Genomic DNA, 21,546 nt, shown 5'->3' on the forward strand with positions numbered 1-21,546 from the left:
TGCTTGCTAGGTGTGTAGGTGTGTAGGTGCTAGGTGTATAGGACTCTTGAGAAGAGTCCAGGGAAGAATGAACTGGGAGGCGAGTGATGGGGCACATGTCAGCTTTCTCTGAGGAATAGTTGACTTGGGTTTCATTTCTGGCAGAGCTTTAAGTCATGTAAGTGATACAGGCTACTGAAATGGGGCTATTCCCTAGTCTTGGTTGTTTACAGCTGCTACAGGTTAGGAACTGCCAGGCCATGGAGCCCAAGGAGCCCATTAAAAAAAAGTTACAGTGTTTCTATTTTTCATCACCAGGAAGGGTGAATTTTCATTCTGATGCTGGTGGATAAACCAGTACAGAGCTGTGATTGGAAGGGCTAGCTAGCTATGGATGTGCTCTTCATTCAGAGAGTCTCAGTGGAGCCCTCTCCATTCTCATCTATTCACTAGTAAATTAAGCAACCAGTTACTCTGCTTTCCGATTTAAAGTGAGTACTTTAACTAAATATGCTTATAATGTTTATGTCCATTGTTCTTTTGCTTTCTTTTTTCTTGATACTGGGGATCGAACTCACAACTGTGTGTTTGCAAGGCAGGCAGGTGCTTATGCCGCTGAGCTAAATCCTTAGCCCTCACCTTTTGCTTTCAGGATTAATTTTATTTGACTAGGTTCTGCTTCATGTTCGTTTCCTGCTTTGTTTGTTGTCAGCCCAGAAGAATCATATGTAATTATTGGTCTACAGTGATGAGCAGGAAATATTAGGTTGTCAATTTATACATTTTTAAAAGACAGTCAATAGACTTTTTGTTATTGCATATGTAGGCATAGTTGAGTAAAATGTTAATTTTCCTACCCTTTTTATTTCCTATAATAAAATATTTTATAGTTTTCAGTTACGTCCCTCAAGTTCTTAATAGACTTTAGTTATGGTCTGTTGAATACTAATCTAGTTTTTACAGAAGACCTGTGAGGGCAAAATTATTTGCGTGGCACTGTCATTTCTGCCCGTAAAGACTATTCCTTTTGCCTCACAGGTAAATGAGATCTTACCAACTATACTGCCTCTCCCTGGCTGCTTTAGTTGTTGGCTTACCCTGCTTACAGGGTAACTCAATCTGCGCATTTTATTCCAGATCACCTCCTCTTACCCTCAGGGTTGGTGTTTCTGGTTCCCTTAAAGTAAAAGCACCTTAGAATGTTTTATTCCTGGGCCATGTGTCTCTGTCAACAAATCATATATTGTCTATGTCAGTCTTTCTGGTCTGCCAGCAGAGTCCCTGTCTTGTTATTTCTGCCACTGTTCCCTATCCCATGACCAGTTACCATAGCTCCTCCCCAGGGAGCAGAGTTTAAGAGATTCCAAAAGAACATGTATGCACATAAATAATGCTGTCATAAGAAAAAGGAAGTTGGAAAAAAAAAGGAAACCCACTTCAATAGATATCCTTTTTTGACTCCTTTGAACTTTGCACAGTGTTCATGGAGCCCTTATGGTCGGGTTGGAAACTTTGCCTCTGCTTCCAAGCACATGGTTGATTTACCATTCTCCTTACTGAGAGTTCAGAGATTCTTGCTGTATTGCCCACAAACCAGAAGGGAGTCATTATTGACATTTGGGCACATGGAGTGATTTTGAACACACGTTTTTATTATATTTGTTTCAAAACCGTTATTCCCCTTATTCCTTGAGTAAGGTCTTGTAAGCCACCTTCAGTTGCGTTCCCCAGGATGGGGTGGAGGCTGTTTGGGCCCTCATGCCTGGGGTGGTACCCTCTGAACCAGGCGGTCCAGAGGGTGGGAGGACTGGGAAGGGAGGCAGCTGCCTGAGTTGGGATAGATAGCATTTGCAGTTACAGGCTGAACTCTAGCGTGGAAACTAGAGAGACACTGTGCAATATTCAGAGCATTTTCAGGGAATCATTGAATTGACTGATGCACGTCACTTTTCATCACCATTGGAGTTTATTAGCCTTGTGAAAAACATCTGTTAGTTATGAGAAAGAATAAGACTGCTGGGTAAAATGTGTGGCTCTAGCAAAATGCAGTGCGCTCTATTGTTGAGGGAACCAAATGATCATTAATACAGCAGGAGCATATTCAGCCTGGTATTATATTGAACAAGTGAACATAGGAATTGAGAACAATTATGTGAGGAATCACTCATATTAATAATCATTTTATATGTTCTTTCGTTTGTTATATAGGACATAGTAAAAGCATTCCAATGATGAATATTGGGAGGGTGAAAATGTGAGTACATCTATAGTACACGGTTTGCCATTTTAAAATTCATCCAGGAGAGGAACTCCTTTACCTCATCTCTGAGAACTTGTTGTATGTGTGTGTTTGTATACATTTAAGATTTTTTGATTGCATAATATTACTATTTCCCTCGGTATATGGGATATACAGTACTTATTAAGTATGAATTTCTTTTGAGAATGAGATAGATAAATAAGTACACCAGTAGATGGTGGTGATTTTCCATTGAAATTGATTTGAAATATACTTAGAACTAGAAAATATCATTTAAGAATTATTGAACTTTGTGTGCCTAAAGAAAGTTGTTGCAGTTCGTTAAGGAACACATTCCTTTTTAGGTGCCAGCTATAGTTTCATACTTACTGGTGCTTACCTTTTGCCCCCCTCCCCATGCCAGTGAGAAGAAAGTATTGCCTTGTTTTGTGGATGTAGTTGAAGCATCAGTCTCTTTTAGCTTTGCTGAATCTTTTTGGGTACTCTTGAAACTTCTAAGGACTTCCTTCAAACCTAAAACAAGTGAGCCGTGCTGGTGTCTAGGGTGTCACCTGCCGCAGTGGGGGTTGCTGACTGGACCTTCCCTACAGCTGTCATCCTCAGCACGGTCAGCCACGTGCCAGCTATACGTGTACTTTGTAGGCTGAATTTTCCTTGGATGCCTGGTACTTGGCTCTAAGCACAACCCTGGGTCTTTCAGGACCTGAAAATGACTGTAAGCCAGTGTCCTCACCTGTTTCATTCATGTCCCATGAGTTCATGAAGTGGCTCTGGGCCAGAGCCTGTGAGAACCATCATATTAGTCATTTTTTGCAGCTTGTTGACTTCCAGGTAACCCTAACCCCTTGGAGTTTTAGCTAGAGAGACATGATAAAAGCTATCCTAAAACATGTAGTTTGGACTAATAAGTAATCAATAAATCAAAAAGTTTATTTAAAGCTGGTACTGTAAAGTCTATTACATTCAGCTAAATCTTCAAATTTCATGCCAGAAAAGTAGTGATATTCTAGATGATGTAACTGATGTGACTTATCCTTAATGTGAAACAGTAGACCAATTAGTAAAATGAAATTATTTTTATAACTATAAGCCACGGAAAATTGAGGGCTCTCAAAATGTTCAAAAAAGAGGTCTAAAAGCTGGCGTCAAATTCTTGTAAATCTTCCTTCCAGACTCAACAGTCCTGTAGATTTGCTGTGTAGCAGTGCAGGTAAGCAGTGTTGGCCCCATGACATGTGGTAGATGTCTTTCTGAATGGGCCCCCACAGTCTAGTGAATTAGACATGGATTCTTTGGTGTATTCACTGGATGACAAATGAGCGTGTATCATGGGAATGAATGAGAACGGCATTCTCATTAGATCTGAGTGTAAAATGTCTTTCAGAATGATATCTCCTCATCTTTGCCATATTAAAGCCATTAGGATGGTTTCTGTGTACTTGAGTTTTCGGTAGATTACAAGTGCCCAGCTATGCAGTTATAATGATACATACTCACTTGGTGAAATACGTTTTTGTTTTGTTATTTGATTTTACAATAAACTGTTTGGAAGTATACGCCTTGGAAACAAGATCGCTGATAACTTTGTGAACATTAGTGTTCAAATGGTCAATGTACATTTAAAATGCCATTTTGCTCCATACTTTTGTTTCATTTTTGTTCTTGTATCACTATCAGATAGTCAGTTCCCTTTCTTTGTACTGCAATATGACGCTACTTTCCTTTTTGTTTGTTGTAAGGATTTGTGATGACATTATAACCAGAGGAAGCAGCTGCTTGCAGAATATCATTTTTTTATTGACTGTGCTTCTCATGGCCAGCTGCCAGTAACTTTAACTTGACTGTTGTCCCTCTTCACAACCCACAGCATAGTGGAAATTTTCTTTGCCTAATCTGGGTGGTCAGTGATAGTTTATAGATATCTGCTGCTTAACTTTGTGTGTGCTTCAGTTTCTTTATTTAAAAGTAGGGATAATAAAGTTCCCATATCACAACAGTCTTGTGAGAACAAAGATGAAAAGGCTTTCTGTACTGTCATCATCATCTTCAGGTGGAAGTTAGTGGCAGTTGACCTTTCAGTGACATTCAGGCTCCTGGGAAGATGTTTTATTCTAGTTCCTTTAAATTGGGACTTAGGAGGGAAATTATAGAAATACTTATTATTCTCAGATGTCTTACTAGATTGAACAACACTGGTGAATACTGACTAATTTTTACCCAGTTGTTTAATTATAAGTGTGTGCACGCTTGTGTGTGTGTGTGTGTCTTTCAGTAAACTTCTTAGTATGTTAATTGGAACACAAGTAGTGGTAATACTTACAGATTCCTCTCCAGATTTCTTTGTATCTAACCAAAAATTCTACTTATCCCAGATTGAAAACAATCATTTGTTCTTGGAAGTTCAAGCTCAGAACTACATTTTACCATCAAGGATGCCAAATATGGTTTCAGGGGAGATTCTGAATATGCGAAGTCCCTCATAGAACAGTTCAGATACAAAAACTGGGGGAAATATATAAAATATAAAGTTAATAACAGTGTATTGGTATGTCTCAAATTTATTATATTTCAGTTTTTTTCAAAATAGGAAGGAAACATCAAATAAAATAATAAAATACGTTCTCCACAAAATTAAACAGATGTTAATATTTTTGTTTGTTTCTTGGCTTCCTTTTCTTAAAAACAAAATACACGATGTAGCTAAAATATCTACTATTTTCTTCATGCCTTATTTCCTTAAAGTTTCATATGTTTGTCATTTGCATACGTATCTCTGACATATACTTTTATTTTGTGTGTGGTTTTTTTTTTTGTGGTGTTTAAGATCAGCATGTGAAACTTTGTCCAAGTGTTTGTTCCCATACAGATGCAGAATGAAACTGTTCTACTCTTACCCCTTTTTAAAACAATGCTGTAATAAATATTCTTGTGAAAAATTTATGAGCACTTTTCTTGCCCATAACTCCTACAGTTGTATTGCTGGAGTGGGCATTGTCCTGTTATCATATTGCTCATAAAAGGAATTGCAATGGAATATTTTCCTATGAACACTTTGAGTCCCTGTTTCCTGATTTTTTTTTTTTTTTTTTTTTTTTTAAGACAGCGTCTTACTATGTAGTGCATGCTGGCTTTGAACTTGTTTATGTAGCCCAGGCTGGCCTCCAGCTCACAGCAATCCTCCTGCCTCAGCCTCCCCAGTGCTGGGACTGCAAATGTGTGCCACTGTGACCAGCTTTCCTGATGTTCTTGCCAGCACTTATATTTAGATTTTTATATTTTTGCCAGTCGTTTCCCTCCCACCCCAACTGGAGATTGAACTCAGGACCTTGTATGTGCTGTTTAAGTGTTCTACCACTGAGCTACATTCCCAGCCCTTTTGTTTCTTGTTTATTTGTTAAAACCGGTTCTGGCTATGTATTCTGAGCTTGAACACACTATGGCTTCAAACTCCCAGCAGTTCTCCTGCTTCAGCCTTCCAAGTGCTGACACTACAATGCACACAACTACACATGTCCCTTTGCTGGTTTTGGTTGATGTAAAATGTTACCTTGTTGTTTTGATTTGCAGTTCCCTAATTACCAGTAAGATTGTCTTTTCATACATCTGTCGGTTTTCAGAATTCCTTCCCTATAAATTCTCTGTTCATACCTCTGCCTATTATTCTGTCAGATTGTAGAGCCCAGGGCCTAAGTCTCCTTGTACTGAGCTATGTCTTTGCTCTGTTTTAAATTGTGTGAAGATGTGAATGTAAATTAATTTTCACTTGTAATACTTGGGATTTGTTATGCCTGTACTTTAACCAGAAAATTCTTAGCCATTATCTCTTTTAACTTTGTCTCTATTCGTTCTGGAGAAATTTTTAAAATTTTATTTTAATTTATTTATTTTACTTATTGGTACTAGAGATGGAACCCAAAGGTTCTCTACCACTGAGCTAAATCCCCAATCTTTGTTTTTTTTTTTAAACTTTAAAACAGGATCTGCTAAGTTTCCCAGGCAGGATCTGACTTTGCAGTTCTTGTGCCTCTGCCTCTGTGAGTACTAAGGTTACAGGTGTGTACCACCACACCCAGCTAGGAATATTTGTTTGAGTGTCATACTAGATTTGTTTTATTTATTTATTTTGTGGTTTTGAGACAGGGTCTCACTATGTAGTTCAGGCTGGCCTTGAACTCATTTTGTATCCCAGGCTGGCCGCGAACTCAAAGCAGTCCTCCTGCATCAGCCTCCTGAGTGCTGAGATTACAGGCATGCACCACTATGTCCCACCAGACTATACTCTTGGAACCTTTTAAATTATGAAATATCACACACTGGAAAGAATAGCTATGTCTGTAGTTTACATTGTAATTTTGAGTAATTATATAAAACAGAACAAACATCTGTGAGTCTGCTGCCTAATATTAGCTTATGTAAAAGAACATTACTGGGGTACAAGTCAGACAGTCGTCTCATAGTGTCTTTTGTGGGGCTGCCATAAGAGAATGTGGTCAAGCTGCCTGGTTTAGATGCTTAATAACTGTTTTCTTCATGATCAGAGATATAGCAGAATGGACTTCGCTGATTGGTAAATTTGGGTAACCTTTGCTGAGCACTTCAAGTGCTGGGATACTAAGTACTTTATCTCGTTTAGTCTTCACATCAGTTCCTTCTGGTTTTTCTGAGACAGACTCACTGTGAAGTCCAAGCTGCGTTAAACTTGTAGCCTAGGCAGGCCTTGACTTGGGACTCTCCTGCTTACGCCCCACAAATGCTGATTAAAGTACTATAGGGTAATGAGCCCCTCTACATCAGTTCTTAAAGAATGAACTGTTAACATTCTGGTATTACAGATTTGGAACTAAATTTGTGAGCTGTAGTAACTTGGCCAAAAACATACAGCAAGAAAATGGAAAAGCCTGGGCAGTATGGTTTTCAGCTTTTTGTACTTTGCTTGCTGCCTGTTAATGATCCAAATAGTTATTTTTATAACTCTCAGAATGTATATAATATGGTGTTAGTTGGTGTTTCCTTATAGTCCTGTCCCTCGTCTCCCATACTGGGGATGAAACGGAGGCCTGTAAGCATGCTAGGCAAGTGCTGTACTGCTGAGCTACGTCCTCAGCCCCTGGGTTTAGTGAATTTAGAAGGGAGAGGATGAAGATGTGAAGAAGCCTAGGCCTTATTAGGTCTGTGAATAGGACCATCTTCAAGTCTCAGAAGAAAATTTCCTAAGACTTATGATTCCCCGCAAGCCTGGCTCAATACTCTTCTGTGTTTCTCTACCCCTGTGCCTGTCCCAATGGGTCATGTCCCACTCTGCCCTGTAAATAGCTATTTAAATGTCTGTTACTGTTCACATCTGTGTCTCCAGGATTCAGCAGTGTGTCTGACGCATAAGAGTTCATACGTCATATGTATTCATTATTTCTTAATGGTGGAATAATATAAATGTTATGTAAGAAGAACTCAATGTTTTATTAAGTATATATTTCAGATACTATGAACTTTTTTACATACTTCACACAGGCAATTATACTGAGTTATGAATTACCCAAACACATTCTCATATAAGCTCACCATAATTCTGGAAGTTAAGTATTATTACTACCTGTTTTACAAACAGTGAGCTGGAGTTTAAAGAGATAAATCAATTTGTCTAAGGTCAACAAGTGTGTTTAAGTCCTAGAGCCTGGATTTGAACCTGTCTGACTCCAGAGCCTAAGATCGTGGCATTTTATTTAATTTATTTGGTACCGAGGATTGAACTCACAACCTCACACTTGCCAGGCAGGCACTTATGCCACTGAGCTAAATCCCCAGCCCCTGATCTTGGCATTTTAGCATGTTACTTCAGTGGCTATTTCCACCGTCAAGTCAAATTGGAGAAATCATGGTTTACTGGTCTTTAAAAATTGCTAAGAAGCCTGTCCCAGTTTTGGACAGCTTGCCTTAGCAGGAGAGCAGCAACAACAGTTGGGTTCATTTGCACAGTACACTGATTCCATTTTGTGCACCTGCTTTCAGAGTGGATGCAATCTTGGGTATTTTAAAGAAAAGATAATCACTTTTCTATTTTATATACCAGTTACTACAGCGGTTATGCTGGTTGACTTAAAGTTGATGTGGTAAGTTTGGTTGAGCCAGGTGTTATGGGGCATGCCTGTAATCTCAGCACTCAGTGGGCAGAGGCAGGAGGATTGTTGAAAGTTCAAGGCCAACCTGGGCTGCAGTGAGTTCAAGGCCAGAATTACAGTGAGGCTGTGTCTCAGAAAAACTTTTAAAAACCAAACCAAACTAAAAAACTTTGGTTGGCCTGTTAGGTTTGAATGTGTAGCATGAGGAAATTGTCATTATGACCAATGTTGAACTTCATCCTTAATGAGATGTGTGTAACAGTTAAGACTGAACTGTTAAACTTCCCGAAGAGATTGCTGTTGGTTGAAGACAGTGGAGAGACTGAGACATTAAAAATGTGTGCCTTTGGGCTGGGGACATAGCTCAGCAGCATGGCACTTACCTCTGCAAGCCCTGGGGCGTGAGTTTGATTCCTGGTTACCCCTCCCCCCAAAAAAGTGCCTGTTACCTCCTAAGCTGTAGCTAAAGCCTTTTAATATTTATTTATTTTGGTACTGGGGATTGAACTCATGACCTCATGCCTCCTGGGCAGGCACCTGTGCCACTGAGCTAAACCCCTAACCCTAAAGCTTTTCTAAAAATTCCACGTTTCTTTCTTTTTTTTTTTTTTGTACCAGGGATCAAATTCACAACCTCACGCTTACCAGGTGGGTGCTAAAATTCCACATTTCAGTTAATACCAAAGGGCTTTTTTGAGGGATACGCCACTGAAGATTGAGCCCTGGACTTTCATACTGAGCTCTATCCCCAGCCTTCTTCAATTTTTTTTTTTTTTAAAGACAAAGTCTTGCTTTGTAGATCAGGCTGGCCTCGAACTCATGGTGATCCTCCTGCCTCAGTCTCCCAAGTGCTGGGCCTATAGGCATGTGCCACTATACCCAGCTTTCTTTCATTTTTTGAGGCAAGGTCTAACTAAATTGCAAAATTGCCAAGACTGGTCTTGAGTTTGCAATCCTCCTGCTTCAGCCTTCCAGAGGGCTGGGATTACAGATGCACGCCACCATGCTCAGCTTTTTCTCCTCAGTAGAATCTTATCTATGATTTATGGTTTAGCTGTTTTGGAGTTGTAGTTTGGTAAAAAGACTTATGGATTCTCTTTGTTATGTTTATTAATGCAAGTTTGGATCCTTGGAATTTAATGGCGTGTTCTTGGTAAAAGCTATTTCTAGAAATGAAAGTTTATGGTTCTTACCAGGTGACGTTGACATATAAATGGCATCCTGTATAGACAATTGAGAGTATTAAGAGGAGATCATAAAGGAGAAATGGGCTAACAGGTTTGTTTGTTTTTTCTTTCAGACGGGTCGAATTGACAAATCCTACCCTACAGTATGTGGCCACACAGGACCAGTGCTGGATATAGACTGGTGCCCGCACAATGATCAGGTCATTGCTAGTGGTTCAGAAGACTGCACGGTTATGGTAAGCACTCAGGGAATCGCGTGTATGCAGGCTAGTGAAACTTGCCCGCAGCCCTCTCTTCTCCCTCCAGCAGTGTAGCTTGTTGGTGTATACAAGGGTTTAGTTACATTAAAGCTTAACTATAGATAATCTTTTGTAGTCCCTTTTATGAACAGATTGTACTATATTGTCTTTGATCTTTTGTGTTAATGTATATGCTTATTGACAGTTTATCTTTGTTCTATGCAAAGATTGAAGGGAAATTAAAATGGCTTTCCAGTAATTCTGTGAATGTTATTTGACTGCATGCCTTCTTATACCCCAAAAAGGACAGAAAAAAACTTGATGTTACAGTGCAGTAAGATGCTAAAGGTTATGCAAATAAAATGGGATATGTAACAGGTATTGAGACAATAAAACTTTTAGCAAGTGATTATCTCCAAGCTAATGTCAGATGTTTTCTGTACAGTGGACACTGTTTATGAAGGTTTTTTTTTTTTATGAAGATAAACAAAAACTTCTCTCAGATTCTAAATACAATATGTATATAATATATTGTACAATAAGTACAATATATATGAAGTATTATACAGTATATAATGTACAATAAGTACACTATATATGAAGGCAAACCTTGGAATACTTTTTTTTTTCCAGCCAGTGTCTTGCTATGTTACCCAGGCTGGTCTCGAATACCTGTGTTCGAACATACTGCCTCAGCCTCCTGAGTAGCTGGAACTACAGGTGGGCACTAGTATGCCCAGCTCAGGAGTGCAGTTTAATACAATGTTTCTTACTCATGTCTGTGATCTTTAACCTTAAAATGGTAATTATCAGTTTGGGTTAGTTTATAATACTTAACAAATGATGTTGTAAAAGTTACACAAAAACATGATTTCAGGGAAGCCCTGCTGAAACATTTTTATACATGGTAAGAGCTCCAAGAGAAATTTTTGGTGGTACCAGAGATTGAACCTAGCACATTTGTGGGTTTTTTTTGTTTTTTTTTTTTTTTTTTGTTTGTTTTGTCTTTTTCGTTTTTATTGGTACTAGGGATTGAACTCACGACTGCCTGCTTACAAGGCAGGCGCTTATGCCACTGAGCTAAATCCCCAGCCCCGAACCTAGCACATTTGTGATGAATCGCACCCCCAACGCCTTATTTTTCTATTTGCAGACAGGATCTCCCTACTTGCCTAGACTAACTTGCTATCCTGCCTCAGCCTCACTAAGTACTGGGATCATTAGTGTGTATCACCATGTGTGATGAGTCACACTATTTTTATATTCCTTTTTATCTGTGCACAAACACATTTTTTGGAATGCTTTATTCATTAAATTGTTTTACATAACTGCGATATCTGAACATCTACCCACTTTTCTTCACGGGCTTTTGGTTAAAGGTGACTCCTCCTATGATCTCATAATTTTGGCAGCTAAGCCATAGTAAAGAAACATGCTGCTCTAAAAAGGGATTGTTCTGTTTAATTTGCCCTGCTAAACGGATCATTTAAGTGGCTTCAGATACATTTTGCTAAGGGAAAGGAACCTCATTTAGACCTGATCCCAGAATCTTCAACCCAAGAGTCTTAGCTGCTTTGGTTGTTCTTTTGGTTTTTTGAGACAGGGTCTCACTGTATAGTCCAAGTTGGCATTGAACTCCCTCTACCCCAGGAGGGTCTTGAACTCAAGGCAGTCCTCTTGCCTCAGCCTCCCAAGTGCTGGAATTACATGCACCAGTGCATCCAGCTTCTTAGCTGCTTTTGAAGAGGCAGGTTTAATTCATCTTGTTCTGTCCCTGACTACAGACCTCCTTTAAAAAAACAACCACCACAAAGAAGGTGGTGATGCATGCCTGTAGTCGCACACTCAGGGAAGATGGCAGGAGACTTACAAGTTTGAGGCCTGCCTGGTCAATTTAGCGAAACTCTGTCTCAAAATAAAAAAATACAAAGGATTGGAGATATAGCTCAGTGGTAGAGCATCCCCCACTCTGTTCATTGCCTAGCACTAAAGGAAACAAAACAAAACACAAGAAAAGCACACCAGCGACATAAATGGTGCAAGTGTATTACATAGTGAATCATGTGAGTCAAGTGAGCATCCTATAACACCCCGCATGTGCACTCAGGTGCTTGCTGTCCATGCCCATCGCCATCACAGCCCTCTCTGTCCCAGCTGTTATGACACTCACTTCCTTTCCGCTCTGTAAGGTATTCATCAATCAAGGGTGCATCTTTCAAACACTATTAATTTAGTCTTATTGGTTAAAAAAACCTACCATGTCCTCTTTTAAGTTTCTCTGTGTTTCTCTTCGGTCTTTTTCTTTCCATACAATGTTCTGACCCTTGGCCTGTCTTTTCAGCTGTCTGTATCCCATGGTGTGTCCACTGTGCTCTGTGTCTGAGTTTCCTACAAACTGACAGCTAGATCCCAAGGTGTGGCGACATTCAGCTTAAGTCTCTTGGACAAGACTATTGCTAGTGTTAAGTTATTCCCATAGTGTGTTAGTGTGTTAGTTTTTTGTGCAGCTGTTGGTACTTAATGTCCAGATACAGTAATTCATTAAGGGTCAAACATGGTGATATTAAATTTTTGATAAATTGATCAGTTGGTACTGGGAGTTGGACCCAGTGCCTTCACACTGAGCTACATGCCCACTCCTTTCTCTTGTTTGAGGCAGGTTCTGGCTAGGTCATTAAGTTACTCAGCCTGAACTTTAATTTGTGATCCTGGTTTAACCTCCTAGAGTGCTGGAATTACAGGTGTGTGCCAACCACATCTGGCTTAAAGTCTTTAATTTTCTTTTTAATTTTTCATCTAGTAAAATTTTATAAGATGATATTCACTCTTGCTTTCTATTAGAAAGCTGGAATACATAATTTGATTTCTTCCTTTTACTTAACCCAGTTTTTAAGATAATGATCTGGTTTCCTGTCATCCTCAGAAAGTGATCAGTTAGCCCCATCTTTCATTTTGTTTTGAACTTGTGAATTTAAACATGCTTGTTAAATGAGTTTCAGTGCATTACATTTCTCAGAGCCCAGACTGCCAATGAGAACCTCATCAGCGTTCTTTAAGTCCTTTTGAAATGAGCTTGTAATTAATAAATAAATAAATAAATAGAAAGAAAGAAAGAAATGAACTTGTAGTCTTTGTTGCCTGGTACCTGGGCATATTTCAGATTTACGATGGACATCTTGACTAAACCATTTGTTTTAGACGCCCCAGTTTCTTTGGAAAATAATTTTCCTAGATCATAGTTTGGGTGGTAAGTTTCATCTTCATTGCTGTGTGTGTGTGTGTGTGTTTGGAGATACGGTTTTGTTATGTGATTCAAACTGGCCTTGAACCCACAACTCTTGCCTCAGCCTCTTGCATGTCAAAATGACAGAAATATATCACTACTCCTGGCTGTGGTGATTGTTTTTAATGATCAGGTAAAGGGGCTAGAGAATGTAGATGAGCGTGCTTGAAAAATATCATGACTGTTTAAATTTAGAGAATTTGTTAGAGCACTTTTTTTCTCTCCTTTTAGGGTTTTTTTTTTTTTTTTTTTTTTTTTTTTGAGTCAGGGTCTCACTATGTAGTCCAGGCTGATCTTGAGCTCACTTTGTAGCCCAGGCTGGCCTCAAACTTGCAATGATTCTCCTGCCTCAACCTCCCGAGTGCTGGGATTACAGGTGTGCCCGCCACACCTGGACAGAACTGGTTACGGTAAAATTGCCTTGAGTCGCTTTCAGGATAAACCCCCTTTGGAACTCACTTATCCCAGTATTCTTGCCACTTCTGGAAGCAGTTTTGGAAGTCTTTAAATCACTTGTAGATTACTTATCCTTAATTCAATGTAAATGTTATATAAATAATTCTTTTTTTTTTTTGGTACCAGGAATCAAACTTATGACCTCAGGCTTGCCAGGCAGGCACTTATACCACTGAGCTAAATCCCCAGCCTATATAAATAATTCTTAAACTGGATTGTTGGGGGAATAATGACAAGATAAAAAATAGTATTTGTGCATACCCATAGTCACAGCATTCAGGAGGCTGAGGCAAGAAGATTGACATGGGTTTGAGGCCAGCCTGGGCTACAAAGTGAGTTCAAGGCCAGGTTGAACTGCATAGTGAGAGTTTGTCTTCAAAAAAGGCAGTTGTTGAGCACAGATGCAGATTTTTGATCTGTAGTTGATTGAGGCCTTGGATGTGGGACTCATGAGTACAGAGGCCCAAGTAGGTATTGTTTGATTTTTCTTTTGGCAAGTGTTGCGGTTAAAGCGAAATAGTAATCTAATTTTCTTTCCCTCCTAATAATCTGTAACTCTGTACCTAGTTTTTGTTGTTGCCATTGTTAAAGTATAGTTGATTTCAGAATATTAGTGGCCATTTTGCATTGATATTCCTGGGTGTGTGACTTGGGAAGAGGAACATTACCTCCCCGCTTGGTAGATTACAGGTCCTGTTAACATCCGGAGCTCCCTTGTCTTCCAGGCTGACCCATGTGGAGGCAGCTGTGGTGCAGGTCTTCTTGTGGACTAGGCAGCACAGTCTGGCCTTCCCCTTGATAGAGCAGTTGGGAGACACCCGTCTTAACAACACAGGGCAGACAGGACGACAACCATGTCAGTGGGATCCTCATCATGGGCAGTCACCAGTGGCAGCACTTTTTAACCTCTGCTCAAACAACAGGCAATATCCTAGTGGAGATGTCCTTTTTTACTGGCAGCTTGCTTTTTAAAACCCAAGCCAACAGTCGCTCTTGCTTCTTCTCTTGTTTGCCTTTGGTCTGGCCTGAGGTATCAGCTTAAGTAAGCAGTTGGGTAGGTTTTGACAAATTAGGCTGGGGACACTGGTTTATTGTAGGTGGCACTTTGAGTTGATAATAGAGAATACCCTTTGCTGCTGCAGTCATATGCAGCAGGGCCATTTTACAAAATGGTGAGATCCCTTTTGTGCCGAGTGTCCTGCCCAGTGCCAGAATTCTCAGATGGGGGATTTATTTACTTACTTATTTTTGAGGTTTATGTATTTACTTACTGGTATTTTTTTTCAAATCCATTTTATTGCAAGAATAAAAAGAAAAAGACAAAGAAGAGGATAAAAACTACAACAAAATTTCAAAACACATCAATTAGGGGGCAACAATGGTACATACATTGCACATTGTCATCCCCAAATCATTGATCCAGAGCATAAGATATTTGCGTTCGATTGTCCGAACACTACCAGCAAAGATCTTTCTCTCTGGTGAACTCAGAGAAATCAATAGTATCACTATCTTATTTTTTAATACACGTATACATATGTGTACACATATACATGTTTTTCCTTTCAGCTTCTCACACTTAGGAAACAGTATGATGCTTATGCATGTGTCACATTTATTTCACTAATGAGTATGGTCTCAAGTTGTATCCATTTACCTATAAAGGTCTCCAGTTTATCATTCTTTATGGCTGACTGGTATTCCATTGTATTAAAATACTACATCTTTTTTATTCATTCCTCAGTCAGTGAGCATTTAGGTTGTTTTCAAGATCTGGCTATTACAAACTGTGCTGCTGTAAACATGGGTGCACATTTATTACTATGATTATGATGTTCTTAATTCTTTGGGGAAGATACCCAGAACGGGAGTAGCCAGGCTGAGTGGAACCTGTAATCCTAGGTTTTTGAGGAACCTCCACACTGATTTCCACAGTGGTTGCACCAATCAGCATCCCCCCCCCCCACAGTGGAGAAGGGTTCCTTTTTTTCCCACAGCCCCTCCAGCATTTGTTATTGCTTGATTGCTTGATACTAGCCATCTTTCTGGGGTGAAGTGAAATCTCAGTGTTGTTTTAATTTGCAAATGACCAGTGCTGTTGAACACTTTCACATACTTATTTACTGTTTGTGTTTCTTCATCTGAAAAGTGTGTGTTCATCTCAGATGCTCATTTTTGGATTGCGTCTTTAGATCTGGGAGAGCTGTTTTTTAGTAAGCCTTTGTCTGAGGAATAGCTGGCAAACATTGTTTTTCCACATTGTGGGTTGTCTCTTCACTCTGTTGGTGGATTCTCTTATTGTGCAAAAGCTTTTCAAGTGTGGTGAGATCCCAGGTGTTTATTCCTTGTGATAGTTCCTGTGCAGTTGAGGTTTTGTTCATATAGTCTTTGGCTACACCAATGTCTTCAAGAGTTTTACCTACTTTATTTTCCAGCAGATTTTTTTTTTTGGTACCGGGGATTGAATTCACAACCTCACACTTGCTAGATAGGTACTTATGCCGCTCAGCTAAATCCCCAGCCCCATTCCAGCAGATTTAATTTTTCTGTTTTAACATTAACATTTTTTGGGGTCGGGGATTTAGCTCAGTGGGATAAATGCCTACTTTGCAAGTACACAGTTGTGAGTTCAATCCCTAGTGCCAAAAAAACCAGAATGGCTGGGGATTTAGCTCAGTGGCATAAGTGCCTGCATGGCAAGTGCAGACTTGTGAGTTCGATCCCTGGCACCACACACACGCACACACAAAGATTCATTCTGATTTTTGCTTAGTATGCGGTGAAAGATACAGGTCTAGGTTTAATCTTTGGCATGTGTAGAGCCAGCTTTTCCAGCACCATTTATTAAAGAGGCTGTCTTTCTTCCAGTGAATGTGTTTCTTTGTCAAAGATAAGGTGACTTAGTGTGTCTGGAGTTGTTTCTATATCTTCTAATCTGTTCCATTGATCTTTGTGTCCTTTTTTTTTTTTTTTTTTTTTGTCAGCATCACACTGTTTTTATCATAGCAGCCTTACAGAATAATTTCAAGTCAGGAATAGTGATGCCCCTGTTTTGTCTTTGTTGCCCAGGATTGCCTTTGCTATTCTAGGTCTCCTCTGGTTCCACATGAATTCTAGGATTGTTTTTTCTAATTCTGTGACATACGCTACTGGAATTTTTATTGGGATTGCATTGAATCTGTTTAACAATTTTGGAATGTGGTCATTTTCTGTATTGGTTCTTCCTACCCAAGAGCACAGGGTATCAGATGGGGATTTACAGCATTAGCCCCCCTCTTCGGCACGGCAGGTGGAATCGGGGCTGCTTTCTTCCCCACAGCCTTCTTTCCTGTCAGCACCACAGGCAGCCAGGGAGAGAGCATCTCTCAGCACGTTGCTGTGTTTGTTTGCTTTTAGGTACTTTCTTGGTTAGGCTTCATTTCTTAAAGCAGTTTTTCTTTTATTTCTAATATCATCTTGATTTGTCACTATTTTTTAGTTTAAGTTCGGGCTTAAGATATTTCAAGTCTTTTTTTTTTTTTTTTTTTTTTTCTGTCCTTTATCTCATTTTGGAATAGTGTAATGCAGTTTCTCTTTGGGCAAGTCTCTAGTGTTCTTGTATTGATTGTAAGGATGTTTTTGTATGTGTGTCTTCTTACAGTCATTTTTGGAACTTTTTAAAAACTTGGCTTATTTTTGTGTGAATTTAGCTTTCCAAAGTTATCAGAAGGTGGCTTGGTTCAGATAGCTTTTCTGACTACCCAGAGCTTCTTCAGGTGGTGGTGGTGGTTGAAGAATTCCAGCTTGCTTTCTGAGATTTCATTGCCTGCTTTTCTATGGCTTTTCTCATTGCTCTGCTGTTGTTCCTACCCTGCTCAAATTTGATTCGGTGAGGTTTTTCCTCAGCGTGGGCTGTCCTGAAAAGAGCGCCCTCCTTGGTCAGTCTTGAGAATATTGGGTCTAGTGTGCACCTGCTCCTTAGACCCTCCTGTTGCATCCCCTGGTCTCCCCCTTTCCCAGTTTCCATTGCTGGTTTCAGATGGCCTGTGGGTCTCATGTCTGACAGATGACTCGCCTGCACACTCTGGCCTGATGACTTCCAGGTCATATAGCTCTTGGGGATTTGCCTACAACCACCTGTATTTTGCAGTCACAACCTTGCCTAGTTTTTGTGGTTGTTCTTATTGTTATTTATTTGTTTTTATTGTTTAGAGATGGGCCTTGCTGTAGTTCAGCCTGGCCTCAGACTCTTGGCTGTCCTCCTGCCTCAGCCTCCAGAGAGCTGGGGTTGAAGGCATGTGCCACCATGCCTTCCTCATGACCTAGTTTTGAGTAAATACTATCTCTGAGGATTTTGTTTTGTTACCTGCTGTCATTTTTATAAAGAGATTTGGAAAAACGTGAGGCTGCCATTTTCCCCAGGATCCTCTCACGTTGCCCTTTAAGGTAAACACTTTGTAAATTAAATAATGCTTTGGGATAAATCTAATTTTTAAATCCTTAAGTATAGAACTGATATCTAAATCACTCTTCAATCCATACTGCCCCCCCAAATCGTGTCTTATTGGTGTAATTGAAGCTTCTATAGCTTTTCAGCTGAAATGAAATTTTAAAGAAATATTTGATCTTCTCCTGTTTCTTAAAACCTTATCTTCCACTTTGCTCTCCTAAAGGTAAAAGAACACTGTAAAATAGATCAAGTGGTTTCAAGTAATACTGCACCTTTCTTTTTAAACAGAAAAGCTCTCAATACTTTCTCAAGCGTAGGCTGTTGGTAGTGACTCAAGCTACAAATGGTGACCGGTGGTAAGAAGGGCGTTTTCCAGGTGAGGAAGCCACAAAGGAGTCAGAGATTCGAGCTGGGACACCGGCAGCTGCCCAAACACTCTCAAGAATACCTTTTAAGAGACATTTGGTAGGAAAGGCAGTTGAGCTAGTTTATGAAATAAACCATGAAAGCATAAAATTAACTTTAAAACTGCATTTGGAATTATGAAGTCCATTAAGCCCTAAGCATTTAAGCATTGTTTGTTAATTTTGCGAGCACTGATCGAGTGATAGTGATGCTACTTTAATTATAGATCTAGAAGAGGGAAGGCCAGCCTTAATGGGTGTTTCTCCGTCCCTCAAAGGTGGCTCCCTTAAGCAGCCTTAACATAACTTACATTGACACTGCTTACCTTTATCACTGCTTTGAAGCAATATGTAGCAGGGCTCCATATTTTCGTTGTGTAAGATGGATGTGGACCATACACCATGGGCACTGTGACCGTGGCAGATCAGAATTCAACACTTGGTCCCTGGTTTTCCCAAGCCCAGTGTCGTGGTGCATTTGGACATGGCGTGGTGCTGCACTCACTACCCAGTGGAGCTTTTGGCTCGTGGTTCTAAGACGATTGTGCCACCCTGCAGTTGCTACCAAATATGTATGTTTCTTCCTGCCCCAGCATCATCTCTCCTCCTTTTTGCCTTAGGCATTGGTTTTCTTAATTTTTAAAAGATGTGATTTTCTTGGGGAATATCCTTTTTTATGCCTGTAACCCCAGTTCCTAGCCCAGTAGCAAGTTCACGGTGGGTGATTAAAATAGGAAAGTAGGGTCTAAAACACTTCATGTGTGCTTTCAATTTATGCTGTATTTAAACAATAAAACCATTAAACTTACTGCGCTTTGCTACTCTAGAGGACCCTGTTTCTTACTGTTCCTTTTCTTCCTTTGTGGAGCTGTCCTTTTTCCACAGTTCCACATGTGAAGAAGATGCCAGTGGTACAGTAGTTGAGAACATGTGCTTGAAGTTGTTTTTTTCCAGAACCTTGATGGGTTTGCAGTAATTGATTCACTTTTTCATCTGGAAATCCTTGGGACTGATTGTGTTTTTGTCCTTTCTTTCAAAACAGAACAGAACATTGCCATAGTAATGTGTTGTCCAAAAAGAAAATTTCAGGAACACAAACAACAGTATTTTGGTTGAACTGGGGGGGCCAGTGCTGTGCTGAAATGCCCACTCTGGACACAGTGGAGATGTTCCTTGCCTGTTTTCCTCCCTGAACATTACATGTTTTTGCAGAAAATTGATTGGTATTAGGATACAAGTCACAGCCACCGAACAGAGAAAACCTCTCAGGACTATGCAGAGATTCATTTTGTCCTCACTGTGCTAATTGGCCTAGGCAGAAGTGGGAGTTTTCACAATAGGATATCTTGGATGTAAATTCATATTAATTAGTTGAGCACAGGCTGAGCTAATTTGAAGATAAGGCTCATTCCAAGAGATGCTGATGTTCAGACCTAACAACACATGCAGGGTCATAGTGGTCATAGTGACAGCATGAAGAGTACTCATGAGCACAGAATAGATACTTCCTTTGCTAGGCATTGTTGCAAGTCTTTATGTGTGTGCTCGTATTTAATCACTCAGCAGCACAGTTAAAGGCAGGAGTATGACCCATCATAACTTAGAAGCAGTGCTCACAGAGTGACAGTTTCATCACAGGTCACATGGCTAATAAGAGGCACATCCACAACCAGATCTTCCTTACTCCAAAGCCTGTGCTCCTTCCTGTGGGTAGTGTTTCCCAGTAGGGCAGTGCAGTGCAGCATGTTTTAGCTCATTTGACCTTCCGAGTAACCCTCTGCAGGCCTAGCTGTTGCTGCCCTCAGTATCAAACAAGGAAGTGGAGGACCCAGAAGCACGGCCTTTTTTAATGCCAGCATGACTAAGTATGTCCCAGCTGTAGCAGGAGCTTGACCCTTCTGACACCCAGACCAGTGTCTCAGATTATGCATAAGATTAGACATGTACTAAGGGTCACTTTCTGCTCATTGTTGGCCCTGAGCCGCAAGAGGTGAGACCTTCAGTCTACACAGACAGACCATTACTCGAAAGTAGCATACAACCCTAAAAAGGACAGGGAGCTGTGTAGAAACAGGCATGTGGGCATCAGCCAGAAGGATGTGTGTACTTAGTGTGGAAGGACTTAGCGCTCTTTCCCGTAGTCCACGGTGGAGAACACCACCACCTTTATTTACCAACAGACCCTAGGCTTCTGTTGGTTTTTTGTTTTGTTTCAGACTTCCACAGTCACGTCCCTGTGCATCCCAGGACCCACGCCTGCAGCGCTACCTTTTGACTCGGGTACCTTTTCCCTGCCAACCCTTCAGCCAGCCTTTTTGAGGCATTATTTAGTGCACAAACTGTTTAGAAAATGGTTTTATTCATCTGTGCTATTTATCTTGAAATGGGTTATTTGATTTTCGTTCTTCCTGTCACTCCTTTTTATTCTTAGAGGTCATCTCTCTTCATGGAACCTACCTCCATGGACCACACTTAGTCAGCAAGAAAGTAACTGGTAACACTTACATTTTCATTCAGCATTCCACTGGCATGGGTCCCACCTTGGTTATACTGTGTGGTCGGTCTCCTAGTGAGTAATATAACAGTGGCTAACCTTACTGAGTGTCCGCGTCATGCTGGGCCCTGTTCTAAATATGTTAGATTCATGTCTCTGTTAATCCTCAGCTACCCTACTGAGGAGAAGCTCATGAAGAATCAGGCTTCCTATAACAGTCTGGGTAAAGCCTGTGTTAACAGGCTTAGCCTGCATACTTTGTCCACAGTTTGGAGGTACTATTTAGTGCAAGGCTGTGTTCTAGGGCTTTACTAAGTCACTTAATGCTTTTAGCAACCTAGCTGGGATTTATGTTTCATTTCTTTTTTGCCCAGGATCAACAGTAAGTTGCCCAGGCAGGATTTGAACCAGTGATCACCTACCTATCTCTAAGGTCTACTCTTTAACTGTTCACATCACTCCTGTTTTCTGCTCTGCTTTCTGTTAGACCATTAACTCCTCCAGAGCAGTCTTTGTGTAATTACCTGTGGCCAAACCTGCCTTAGAGTGGCTACTCAGTAAATATAATAAAATAAGTGTCTTAGTAAATCTAGTGGAAGAAATCATTAAGTCTGCAGAAAATATGGTAGAAAGAAATAGTTCATTCTCATTTAAAAATTATAAATGTTTTGCTCTGTCATTAAAGTTTCCAGTCAATTA

At 40.1% G+C, this 21,546-nt stretch overlaps 1 protein-coding gene across 1 annotated transcript in view; it reads left to right on the forward strand.

Moving 5' to 3' along the window:
- Coro1c (coronin 1C) overlaps nucleotides 1-21,546 on the forward strand; it is a 74,290-nt gene that overhangs the window by 36,102 nt on the left and 16,642 nt on the right. The window contains exon 3 of the mRNA XM_003477818.5: nucleotides 9,656-9,778. Coding sequence (XP_003477866.2) covers nucleotides 9,656-9,778 — 123 coding nt within the window. The remainder of the gene's footprint in view (nucleotides 1-9,655; nucleotides 9,779-21,546) is intronic.

The sequence above is a fragment of the Cavia porcellus genome, unplaced genomic scaffold (genome assembly GCF_034190915.1).
Source record: "Cavia porcellus strain 051 isolate PalLab524CR breed Dunkin Hartley unplaced genomic scaffold, mCavPor4.1 scaffold_16, whole genome shotgun sequence".
Classification (NCBI taxonomy): domain Eukaryota; kingdom Metazoa; phylum Chordata; class Mammalia; order Rodentia; family Caviidae; genus Cavia; species Cavia porcellus.